At 40.5% G+C, this 12,642-nt stretch overlaps 4 protein-coding genes across 4 annotated transcripts; all 4 read left to right on the top strand.

Annotated features, from left to right (window-relative positions):
- Positions 1–968: 968 nt before the first annotated feature.
- LOC104827652 (probable receptor-like protein kinase At2g47060) lies at positions 969–3,477 on the top strand. The gene is made up of 8 exons (XM_010560866.2): positions 969–1,102; positions 1,572–1,688; positions 1,847–2,097; positions 2,187–2,313; positions 2,423–2,696; positions 2,807–2,939; positions 3,036–3,122; positions 3,232–3,477. Exons 2-8 carry the CDS (start codon positions 1,604–1,606, stop codon positions 3,358–3,360), a joined length of 1,086 nt encoding a protein of 361 aa, XP_010559168.1. The 5' UTR covers positions 969–1,102; positions 1,572–1,603; the 3' UTR covers positions 3,361–3,477.
- A 190-nt stretch (positions 3,478–3,667) lies between these two features.
- LOC104827651 (pectinesterase 5-like) lies at positions 3,668–4,592 on the top strand. The gene has a single exon (XM_010560864.2). The coding sequence runs from the start codon at positions 3,716–3,718 to the stop codon at positions 4,388–4,390; it is 675 nt and encodes a 224-aa protein (XP_010559166.1). The 5' UTR covers positions 3,668–3,715; the 3' UTR covers positions 4,391–4,592.
- Positions 4,593–7,508: 2,916 nt separating this feature from the next.
- LOC104827689 (zinc finger BED domain-containing protein RICESLEEPER 2-like) lies at positions 7,509–9,105 on the top strand. Its single transcript, XM_010560912.1, has 3 exons — positions 7,509–7,563; positions 8,146–8,790; positions 8,897–9,105. Exons 1-3 carry the CDS (start codon positions 7,509–7,511, stop codon positions 9,103–9,105), a joined length of 909 nt encoding a protein of 302 aa, XP_010559214.1.
- A 2,180-nt stretch (positions 9,106–11,285) lies between these two features.
- Positions 11,286–11,861, top strand: LOC104827688. Its single transcript, XM_010560911.1, has one exon. It carries the CDS (start codon positions 11,286–11,288, stop codon positions 11,859–11,861), a length of 576 nt encoding a protein of 191 aa, XP_010559213.1.
- The last annotated feature ends 781 nt before the right edge of the window (positions 11,862–12,642 follow it).

The following is a 12,642-nucleotide window of genomic DNA, read 5'->3' as shown; positions in this document are numbered from 1 at the left end:
ACAATGATTTCTCAGAACCTGCACAAGATTGGGGTCTGGTTCCTTACCCGTTCACCTGTCGTCTGTCAATTACACTTGATTTACTTTCTACATGTGTGTCGTAAGTTTATGCATGTAAATATAAAGTTTATCCATTTCGTTAGAAAGATAACAGATGGGTTCTCAACGTAAAAAAAAAAAAGTTAACCGTGACAATTAAAATAACATAGTAACCTAAGACAATGATTCCTCAGAAGATGTACATAATAACCATAGTAAACTGGAATTCCGACAAAAAGAAAATAAATAAACATATCGATGAAAATAGTTAGAAGAATAAGGTGTACGTATTGTTGGTTGACATAGATTAGATGACCGTACCATTATTTATCGACGTTCCTAACAATCAAGACGAATCATATCTCTACAAAATTTGACAGATTTTTTTCTTCCAAAGTAATTTTACACATAAAAGGTAAATTAATACTCCAACACATATATAGAAAATTCTAATTTCAATTTCGGCAATATTTGCGAAACAGACACCTTATCTTCGTCATTGACTCATTGATCAATTGCAGTCGCTTAAATGGTAAACCTCCTGAAAGAATCTAATACGATATTATTCATCATGTGACTGAAGCTTCTAACCGTAGCGGATGGTCGGTCCACCCACATTCACGTATTTTTAAATAATTTAATACCGTTTATCTATATCCGGAGAATATATTAAAGTATTCCACTTGCGGTCAAAGAAACTAAAATATAAAAAATTAAATCACTCATCGTTGCATGGCGGCCGGCGCTTTTGAGCGGTAATCTCGGCGTTAATTTTTAATTCCTGGATAAATAAAATAAATTATGTATTTATTTAATTAAGTACGTAAATGACGTGGCAATCTGGATTCTTAGGATGCGAGTCTGTCGACACGGTGTCAAATGTTATGATTTCGAATTAAATAATTTTAATGTTTTCGTTTTCGGCATTTTGTTTGTCATTCCCGAATTTATCCTGGGCCGAAGATATTCGATCTTCCTCTTCTCTTATCCTTCGCCGGGTTTTAGATCTCCAAAACCTCGCACTCTTACTGTACTGATCCCTGGGTTTCTACTCTGGATCGAGGTAACTTCTTCGATTATTTCAGATAAATTTCCGCGTTTTTGCTGCCTCCGTTATTGATTTCCCGATTGAAATGCCAGTGACTGTTCTCTTTCGATCAACTTTTTTGCCTGTTGAGTTTCCTATTACCAGTTCTCGTCTGCGATCCTTACCACACTTCGAAGATTATTGCGTTGTATCGCGGAACTGTTGAATTTTATGTTTGATCTTCGCTCGGTCTGATGTTAGATTTGAATTTTCTTATTTGGTTTTAAACAAGTGTACGATAGATTTTGGGCATCAGTTTTGAGTTGTGTGGTAGCCGTAGTTTGTCTAGAATCTGAGGTGTTTTTCGTTATCCAGAACTTGCTAGAGGAGATGGGTATTAGCTGTGGCATACACTAAGGAGTTGGGTTTTGCAACATTTTTTCTTTCCACCTAGTTTTCTGTCAAAGGCTCGATCTTAATTGAGTTATTGAGTCCAATGCTATAGGAATTGTGGGACGTTATTCTGTGGATAGAATCATGAGCTGCTTCGGCTGTTGCGAGGAAGATGATATGCATAGAAATGCTGATTATGGAGGCCACAACACGGCTAAAAACTCCCGAGGTATTTTAGTAATGTGTTTCATATTACAGGAATTATGTTTGATTCTTTGCCTTTCTGGAGGAAGCTGGCAAATTTGCATATTTAATTTCCTAGTTTCTCTGTTACATAATATCTGATCAATCTTGCTCATTAGCCGCTCCATTCCGATACCGCTACAGGAAACGATGGAGGTCATCGTGCATCTGAAACTGCACCAAAGGGAACCCAGGCCGTGAAGGTGCAGCCCATAGAAGTACCTGCTATTCCAGCGGATGAACTGAAGGAAGTTACTGAAGATTTTGGACCAAATTCTCTGATTGGTGAAGGCTCGTATGGAAGAGTATACTACGGCATACTAAAAAATGGGCAGCCTACTGCAGTTAAAAAGTTAGACTCCAACAAACAACCCGACGATGAATTTCTAGCCCAGGTTTGGTGGCTTTCTGCAAATGATTTGTCATTGTTGAGGAATTATGTCGTGTCATCTGATTTTGCATTTAACCGGGAATGAATTTGCAGGTTTCTATGGTATCCAGACTAAAGCACGAGAATTTTGTTCAGCTGCTTGGTTACTGTGTTGATGGGAGCTCACGTCTACTAGCTTACGAATTTGCCAAAAATGGGTCTCTTCATGACATTCTTCATGGTATGGTAGAGAATCATTTATTCATGTATTTGTTTTATTACATGGAATCATTTTTGTGGATTTCAAGAGTATGGATTTTGATAGCTTTAACACATTGCTAATGCCCCAGGGAGAAAAGGTGTGAAGGGAGCACAGCCAGGTCCTGTGTTATCGTGGCATCAGAGAGTGAAAATTGCTGTGGGAGCTGCAAGAGGACTGGAATATTTGCATGAAAAGGCAGAGCCTCACATCATCCACCGGGACATCAAGTCCAGCAATGTTCTAATCTTTGATGATGATGTTGCTAAGATTGCTGACTTTGATCTCTCCAATCAAGCACCTGATATGGCTGCCCGCCTTCATTCAACTCGTGTTCTTGGAACCTTTGGGTACCATGCCCCTGAGTAAGTTGATCTCTGCTTCTTCTTGTTGAAAAAAAAAATCCACTTTTGAACATGTGGGATGTGTTTTTTCCTCAGTGCTCACTCTGGCAATCTCGTTCTTTTGTTCTCAGATATGCAATGACCGGGCAATTGAATGCCAAAAGTGATGTATACAGTTTCGGGGTTGTGTTGCTCGAGCTTCTCACGGGTCGAAAACCCGTTGACCATACCTTACCTCGAGGCCAGCAAAGTTTGGTCACTTGGGTACTAATTCTTGTTCTACATTTTAACCTTAGCTTCCATTTCCATCACCATCCAATGTAATAACTGAATTGATAATGGTAACTTCTAATGCATCAGGCTACACCGAAACTCAGTGAAGACAAGGTTAAGCAGTGTGTTGACGCAAGGCTTGGAGGAGATTACCCTCCTAAAGCTGTTGCTAAGGTAAACAAAAAACTCATCTCCTTGATGGATGGATTCTTGGTTTCTTAGTAGCTCTAATGTAATCGAATATGAAAGTAGTGATTGTTGCGTTGTTTATATATGAACGCAGCTAGCCGCGGTGGCTGCATTGTGTGTGCAATATGAGGCTGATTTCCGGCCTAATATGAGCATAGTTGTGAAAGCCTTGCAGCCATTGTTGAATGCTCGCCCTGCTCCTCCTGGGGAAGTAGCCCCTTAGCTGAAAGTGAAAAGAAGGTTTGTCAATATAGAGAATCAACCAATATATATATATATATATATATATATACACAAGTTTATATAAACTGTACAATTGGGTGTTTTCTTTTTCTGGTTATTGTTGATTATACTTTTACAAGGTTCAAAAACAGAATATTGCCCAAAAAAAATTTAGCACAAATCCCTCTCAAACCATCAATTTTTTTAAAAATTAGGGACAATAAAAACCACTACCTAAACTTAGGTTAACTCCGTACTCTTCTTATATATCCAATCTCCTGTAACTCAAATTCCTATCTTCCTTTCCAATCCACGGGCCTTCCCCATTCAGACAACGTAAAAACAAAAAAACAAACATGAACATTCCGACCAAACTCGCATCCACCGTTCTTGTCCTTGCAGCGGTGGCGACCACCATCGTCGTCGCAGTTCCCGCCAAACCCAACACCGACGGCAAGGGAGGTTACGTATTGTTCACTCCTCATGCAAAAGCTGTAGCCGGAATCTGCCGTGTCGTGCAAGACAAGAGTCTCTGCTGCAAAACCCTAAAACACGTTCCCTCCGACGACCCCATCCAGCTGATAAGATCCATGGCTTCCGCAGCGGAGGCCGCTACTAAAGATAGCCTGAAATTCCTCTCTGGAATCAAACCCAAATACAAAGGCAAAGAGTTTGCGATCAAAAGCTGCGAGAAAAACCTCGATTACGCGTTGGAGGATTTCGCCGATTTCTGGAAACTGGCGGGGAAGGATGAGACGAGCATGGCGGAGAATTACTTCACGTGCAAGCAAAAGATGACTTCGATATTTGGGTACCACTCGACGTGTCTTGACGACGTAAATGAAGTTGACAAGAATCTGATGAAAGAGGTTGAGGGTGGGATCGGCCTGGGGAAGAATCTGAGCGGTGAAACTTTGGATGTTTACGCCCGTTTGAATGATATTTTCAAGGGTTTCGGTATTAAGGCGGAGCTTAACGAGAAAGAGACCGACCCCTTGCAACCGCCTCCGATCTCCAACTATTACTACTGATAATATATACACACACACCAACTATGTCGATGGTGATTTGATCGATGGATTTTTAATGGGAAATTTGTGGGTTTAGGATGGGTTCAGTAACGTATGAATACCGTACGTGGGTTGTTTGTTTATGTTAGAGGAAACACATGTACGGGCCTCGTTGGAAGGGATTGGAATGCCATGACGAATATGAATGATCTTGTTTGGTTCACAATCGCGTTTGAACACTCTTCGGAGATAAAAAAAAGTTGCTGAAAATATATCTAGGGTTTATAGAAATCGGTTTAGTGAACCGGTTTGAATTTTCGGATTAATCTTAAATCAATCTCTGGTTTTTAATTTTTGGTTACATGTCAATTTATTTTGACGTGTATATAGACGTGGCAAAGCGAAATAAGTTTTCACACGTTATGTTTGCACTTGCAAATGTCAGATCATCGCGTTTTATCTAATTTGTCAATCGGAGGAGAGTTCAACTATTTTTTGATTCATTAAAAAGTTAGGTGTTTTTACCAAAAAAAGTCGTATTTTTGTTTATCAAATTTAAAATGTTAAGTGTTTTTTTTTATTTTTATTTTCACTTATAAAAATGAGACCAAGTTTACAAAATGTAATCCCAAACATATTTTTATCATCTAGGATGTTTATATTAAGTAACATTTGATCAAAACTCATCATAACATTTTAACATATCAAACCAATCATAACATAATCGTAAATTAATCATAATATAATTATAAATCATCATAAAATAAATCGTAAAAACTTAGTTTTTGCAATAATAAGATAGATGTCGTCATTTTTTTTGGTCCATTTGTATGTCTCTTTTATGATAGAACTATACTTTCACCTTTTTTATTATTACTTGTAGTTTTCCCCTAATTTACCACATTTTTTTTATATTTTCAATGTGTTTTAACACTGAAACACTACGTTGATTGTGATTTGTAGGATAACCCATAATATGATATTCGAACTATGTATTGATTTATTGATTTATAAATATATTATTTGTTCCATTATATGATTTATATTTTTGTTATATATCGGTGGTATTCTTGAGTTATTATAGGATTATTCTAAACTCCTTAATTAGTATCATTGTAGGAGCGATTTCACTCATCTCGTGCATGATTCTTGGTTCGGTTCGGACCCAGTTTCCAGTCCAATCCAAACCCCTGAGAACACATTCTCACACGGAGTTGATCCGACAGCACGATTTTGATTGAAGTCCAATTCTATCTTTTGGTTCTTCACATACAAGTCAATCCCTAGTGGGTATAACCATGTAGGTCCATTCGTAGTGACAGTGAAAGTGGTTTCAAAAACCATTATCGAACCACAAGTTATGGTTATCATCTAGGAAGACATCCTATGACCACCCACATTGAATTGAGTTAGAGGCGATCTAATGAACTACGGACCGGACCAGATCCAGTCCGGACCAGACCGCTTTTGGGTCCAAATTTCGGACCGCAGATGTCCACATCCGTCAGGCGAACCAGAACTCTGGTCCAGACTAGACTAGGATCAAACACACCAAGGTTTCGATCTGCCAAATCAGACGAGTAAGCAAGAATGGATCAAATCTGGTCCAGTCCGGACCAGACTCTAGAATTGGCGGACGAAGATTACAATCCATTCGGAATAGATGGGTTGGTTCAGTCCGTACCAAGTTACGAAAAAATTCTAAACTTCAGATTTTAGAGTTTTTGCAAGATTTTAAAGTTTAGAAACATTGTCTAAATTTTACAAGACTCCTAAAAATCTCAGAGGCACGTCAGAGAGAGAAAGAGAAACGTTCTCGTTCTCGAGTGAGGGAGAATATGATGGTGTCCTCGTGTGTTTACGAGGTGAAATGAATGCAACTAGTGGAGAAAAATCAAAAGGAGATTGCAAGAATAAAAATCTGCTAAAAAAAGAGGTTAATTTACCTAGAAATTATGAACACTCTAGACTAGGCATTAGTTTTAAAAAACTTTTCAAACCTCTTGTTTTTTATCCCGAGGACATTACATATGTGTTGAATGATCTTATAAACACTGAGCATATGAATAAAGTCGGTGATAATGAAGAAGGAATGTTTGAAACATTTTATGATTATTCTTATTAGGGATGGGCATTCAGATCGGGTTAATCGGGTTCAGGTAAAACCGATCCAATTAATCGGTTTTCGGATCGGTTCGAGTTTTGAAAAAATAACTGATCGGTTATCATAATAATATAATCGATCGGATCGGTTCGGTTCTGGTAAATAATCGATCGGTTTCGGTTATCCGATTACACCGAATTAAATAAAAATTAGGTTAATTAATTTTATGTTTAGGGTTTAATCTTCTCTTCTCTACGCCTCCTCTTTCGATCTCTGCTCTCCTCTGCGCCTGCGGCTGCCTACTCTTGAGCTCCGCCCTCCGCCCTGACCCTGCCATTGTCGATCGAAGCCAAGCTCTGCCTCTTTCCTGTTCGTCGCGTGACTCTCGCCGCCGGTCTCTACTCTTGAGCTCCGCCCTGACCCTGCCATTGTCGACCGAAGCCAAGCTCTGCCTCTTTCCTGTTCGTCGCGTAACTCTCGCCGCCGGTCTCTACTCTCTCAGCATCTGTCGCCGCCGATCTCGTCTCGTCTCTCTCACCATCTGTCGCCGTCGGTCTCTACTCTCTCAGCATCTGTCGTCGCCGGTATGCACTCTCTGCATCTGTCGCCGCCAGTATCTTCTCTCTCTCAACATCTCATCATCTATTTGTTATCCGATAGCAGAGGCCAAAAGCCAGAGGGCGTTCTTGGCTCGGGCTCGGTGTATGTGTGTCGCCGCCGGTTTGTTTCGGTGTATGTGTGTTGTGTTGTATATTTCCTGATAAAATTATTCGGGTTTTGAAAGACATATAATTTGTTAAATTTGTTAATTTTTAACTCTATATTTTTTTAACAGATGGAAAATCAAAATTCAGAATCAGTTACGTTCGGAGAATCGGTTGGTGACAAAAGAAAAGAACTGGCTTCAAATTCACAGTTACCTCCGAAAGCAAAGAGGATAGTTCCTGCGAGATCGAATATATGGAATCATTTTACCAAGCTTCCTGATAACCCAAAGAAGTGTTCTTGCAATTATTGTGGTGTTGTATTGACGGGATGTTCATCAATGGGTACAAGCAGTTTAAGAAATCATATTCAGAAGACTTGCAAGGTATACCAGAATCTTTCTGAAAGTGAGTCTCAGAAAATTTTAACCAAAGATCATTTTGTAGTAGGAGATTCTAAACTTATTGCTGTTGGGTTTAGTCAAGAGGCATGCAAAAGAGCTTTGGTTAGGATGAGCATAATGGACGAGTTGTCTTTTGCATTTGTTGATGGAGCTGGATTTAAACATTTTTGTAACGTTGCACTGCCTGTATTTGTGATTCCTTCAAGAAGAACAATGACAAGAGAAATCTACCAGTTATTCTTGAATGAGAAAGTATCTTTGAAGAATTTGTTGAATGAGAACAAGCAGAGGGTGTCTTTTACGACAGATATTTGGACTTCAATAACAACAATGAGCTATATGGTTATTACTGCTCATTTTATAGATAGAAATTAGCGTTTGCACGGGAAAATTATTAGTTTCAGCCCTATATCGAATCATAAGGGGGAGACCATTGCAAGAGAATTTGTGAAATGTTTGATGGATTGGGGTATTGAGAAGGTTTTTACCATTACCGTGGACAGTGCTAGTGCAATGATTATGCTTTAAAGCTTTTAAAGAATAGATTGGGTGCTTGGAATGCAGATACTCTTGTGTTGAATGGTGATTTCATGCATTTGCATTGCGGGACACATGTTTTGAATTTGATTGTCAAGGATGGGTTGTCAGATATGCGTGACAGCGTAACGAGCATTCGTAATGATGTGAAGTATATAAGGTCCTCTGATTCAAGGTTGCAAGCTTTTAAAAGTCGAGTTGGAGGGGGCAACTTTAATAGAGGAAGTTTGGTTTTGGATTGTGCGACACGTTGGAACTCGACTTTCCTAATGTTATCTTCCGCTTTGAAGTACAGAGATGCGTTTAAACGAATGGAAATGGAAGATAAGCTTTATGAGAACTATTTTGGCGAAGATGATGATTCCAGAATCGGGAAAAAAAGGCTTGGTCCTCCTTCAGAAAATGATTGGGAAAATGCTCATCGATTGATACGCTTCTTGAAGATTTTTTATGACTCGACTTTAGCATTTTCTGCAACTACAAAGGTAACTTCCACTTCTTGCTACAACGAGATTATAAAGGTTGAAACGGTTTTGTCTTCCTTGGCAAATAATCCCGATCATGAAATGAGCAAGATGGCCAAGATAATGAGATTTAAGTTTGATAAATATTGGGAGGGGACCGAAAAGATCAATAAGTTATTGATCATTGCTTCTGTATTTGATCCAAGGAGTAAGATGAGTTTTGTAACTCATTGTTTTGACAAGATGTATGGTAAAGTTAGTGTCAAAAGTGTTGATATGAAGCGAAAGTCGACATACATCCGTTGGTAGTACAGATTTATATGGATCATCAAGTAGTGTGAACGATGTTGATATCGATATGGGTTTTACTTATGATGATGATCCTTTTGCTTCGTTTACCCAAATGATGGCGGATAAAGGGGTTATCGAGGAATCGCCGAATGAGTTGGATATTTATTTGATGGAAAAGGTCGAAGTGATGAATCCTAACAACTTAGGTTGCGAATTTGATATTTTGTCATAGTGGAAGGCGGTCAATGGTAAATTTCCAATCTTGGCGGAAATGGCGAGAGATTTATTAGCAATACCGGTCTCAACGGTTTCATCAGAGTCGATATTTAGCACTGGAGGTCGCATTCTAGATCAATATCGGAGTTGTTTAACTCCTCATATGGTTGAAGCATTAGTCCTTACACAAAATTGGTTGATGTATCCTCTTATTTCGGATGAAAAACGTAGCTTCGGTGATTTGATAGTAGAAAATGAGTTTATGTTTGCATTGGCGGAAGGTATCTATTATATTTACATTATTTTATAAGTATTATCTAAGTTTGCAATGTCTTGATTTGTTTATTTTTTTGTTTGTATAGAGTTTACAAAATCATCGGGACAAGATGACTCGGGACAAGGTGATTTGTGTGTCATCTAGAATGAAGCTCGTCAAGGTGATTGTTTTTTATATTCATTCTAGTTTTATGTTTGAATGGTCTTTCTTATTTTGTCATTGGTTTTTCATTTCCAAGGTTCGATATATGGAGCTCTTGTATGAGAAGATTGTTGAAGGAACGTTTTATGTTTGATTTTTATTTTTGATATGAGACTATTAATGTTAGATTGATAATCACATGACATTAAGAATGTTGTTTTTCTTATTTTTCTATAAGACTTTTTTTATGGAATATTTGTTTGGATAAACCCGAACCGAACCCGAAAAAATCTGAACCGAACCGAAACCGAACCGATTAAGATTATACACCCGATTGGATATGAAAATTCTAAACCCGAACAACCCGAATCCGAAATAACCGAATCCGATTAATCCGATCCGAACCGATCGCCCACCCCTAATTCTTATCATGATATGTTAGCATTCAAACTTGAGTTTAAACATATTAAGAACCTTTATCTACTCTTGTTTGATGAAATGAATATTCTTGCAATTTTATTTCGGTTTATCATATGGAGTGTCACGACCTCCTTTATGTTTGCTAACGTTATACTTGAGTCCATGCAGAAAACTAGGACCTTGAAAACGATGGAACCGACATGGAAGAAGATGAAATGTTTGAGGACACCTCAAAGTGACTATGAAGGTATCCACTCTCCAATATTAGCTTTTTGAATTTTCTCCAATCTAATATTGAGGGAGAATGTTGAAGATAAAACAAAGAATGTAAAAGAGGTCCGAGAGATAGCAAAAGAAAAGGACCAAGAGTTATTTTCTCCTCATATACCAAAGGAAGCTCGGAATAAGGATAGTGTCGTTGCATGGGTTGCATGTCTATGAGGCTTGGAAAGGAAACGTGGATGACTTGGAAATTCATCATGGCAAGAAAGGAAAGTCAATGGGATATGAAAAAGAGACGTTATCGAGCTCTCTCCCTTTTGAAACCCTAGAATCCTGAAACTTCTCCGTCGTAAAACCGGTCGACCCACTGCCGGCCGGAAAAAAACCCTGCAACCGCCGTCCACTTCCCAGTCTTCAAGGATGGCTAGGAGGAGGCAGCGCAAATCTCCTCCACCTAAGCTCCTCGTCACTGCCGTCGAACCAGCGATCTAGAGCCAGATTTTCAATCTCCCACTGGATCCTTTGACTCCTCACCCACCACAGATCAGTCGAGCGGTAAACACCCGGAAAACAGCTCAGCTCAACCAGGGAACGCCATACCGCCTCCAGAGACCCGGATCTTGGTGCCTAATGCGCCCAATTTCCTTCCTCAGGACTTTCCACCTCTCTCGTCCTCTGCAGCTAAGGCCCCGTGCCAAAGCCGAGCACATCTCCCGGACCTCCCATGAGAGCCCCGGGCCACAAGTGCTCCTGAACTCCCGATGGCTCCTACAGTGGAAGCCTCCTCTACGGTGCAGACTCAGCGATTCCCGTGGGCAGAACGGCTTCGTAAGTCTTCCCGTAACCTCTCTCGGTTGGCTACTCCAACTTACTCTGCTTCTGGTATTCCCCGAGTTAAAGTCCCCAGCGCTGTCTTTCGCGAGGTATCCAAAGCCTAGACTGACTACCTCGTCGGACAATTTTATGGAATCTCGCCTCAAGTCTCCAAAATCTTTCAGTCCCTAAATCCGATCTGGGGCCGAAAATCTCGCATCATAGTTCGACGAACAGGTGACTCGACATGCCTATTCTTCATTCCGGATTTGGCTACACGTGAGTGGGTGCTCGAGGTTTGTATCTGGAGGGTCGCGGACGTAATGTTTGCCCTCTCGGAATGGACGCCGATCTCACCACTCCGGAAACCCTCTCTCAAATCTGCCCCGATTTGGGTAACCCTGAAGAATATCCCTCCGAAAATGTTCTCGCTCCAAGGAATCAGCTATATTGCAAGCGGGATAGGAGAACCCTTGCACACGGATAAGATGCGCCTTGACCCTCTTCACGTTGGGACAACTCGCATCAAAGTAGAAATTCAGTTAGGCTCAACTCTCCCAAGTATCGTGGAAATTGAAGATGACACCGGAGAGGTGACTGGAGTGAAAATTGACTGTGAGTGGCTCCCACCGCGGTGCCCAGATTGCAATGAGTTCGGGCATAACAAACAACATTGCCCCTCAAGGAATCTTAACCTAGCTCCTAAGACTCAAGCAGGCTCCTCGGAACAAGAAGCTGAGCAAACAAAAACTCAAACTATCCCACAAGAGTCGGCTCCCCCGAAAATCTCGTCGGGTCCACCGCAGAAAGCAATCAGCACTCCACCTCCTCTGCGACCAGCTGCCTCTCCACCTTCTCAGAAACCTCTCATCCTGTTCTACAACAGCAACCCATCATAAATAATAAGGAAATTCTTGACCCAACATCATCTTCACTACACATTGTTCGGCAAAGTTCAAGTGCCTCTTCGCCAAGTAATCCTGCACCATAGTTCTGTTTTGACTCTGAGGAAAAACTCGTTGCGGAAGCTCAGAGATTACTTCGTTCTTGTTGCGTAACCGTAGCTCGTGCCCAAGAAGACCCTGCGGATCAGAAGAAGGGTCGAAAGGGCAAAGGCCGCGGTAGTTAAACGTGTCTCGATCCCATGCAGATTTTGTTTTTTGGATCAGCGAAAAGTAGATGAAGTTAATTTGTTGGAACATCCGGGGCCTGAATGGCAGCGTCAAGCAGCGGACTATAAAGAATTGGATAGTCTCGCATAAGCCCCTAATCTGCGGATTGATTGAAATCAGGATTAGGGAAGAGGCTGACGCCTTTACCATCTTCCGTCTTCTTTTTCCGGGATGGTCTTTTGCTAACAATTACAACACAATAACATTGGGTAGAATTCTGATTGCATGGGATCCGTCGGTCTCAGTGGTAGTTTACTCATCATCAGCCCAAATGATCACCTGTAGAGTTTACGAGCCTTCGACATCCATATATGTTACGGTCTCATTTATCTATGGTAGGAACACCCCCTTGGAACGTCGAGAACTTTGGTCAGAAATCAATTTGCTTGCTACAAATGGTCTGGTTACATCGAGGCCCTGGCTACTTACAGGCGATTTTAATCGGATTCTGTTCCCTAACGATCACGCATCCCCATCCTTCCCCTTTACTCCTCACTCGGGGATGGTT

The sequence above is a fragment of the Tarenaya hassleriana genome, unplaced genomic scaffold (genome assembly GCF_000463585.1).
Source record: "Tarenaya hassleriana unplaced genomic scaffold, ASM46358v1 Cleome52, whole genome shotgun sequence".
NCBI lineage: Eukaryota > Viridiplantae > Streptophyta > Magnoliopsida > Brassicales > Cleomaceae > Tarenaya > Tarenaya hassleriana.
Note: the sequence above shows the minus strand (reverse complement) of the source record. Positions and strands in the feature narration are given on the sequence as shown.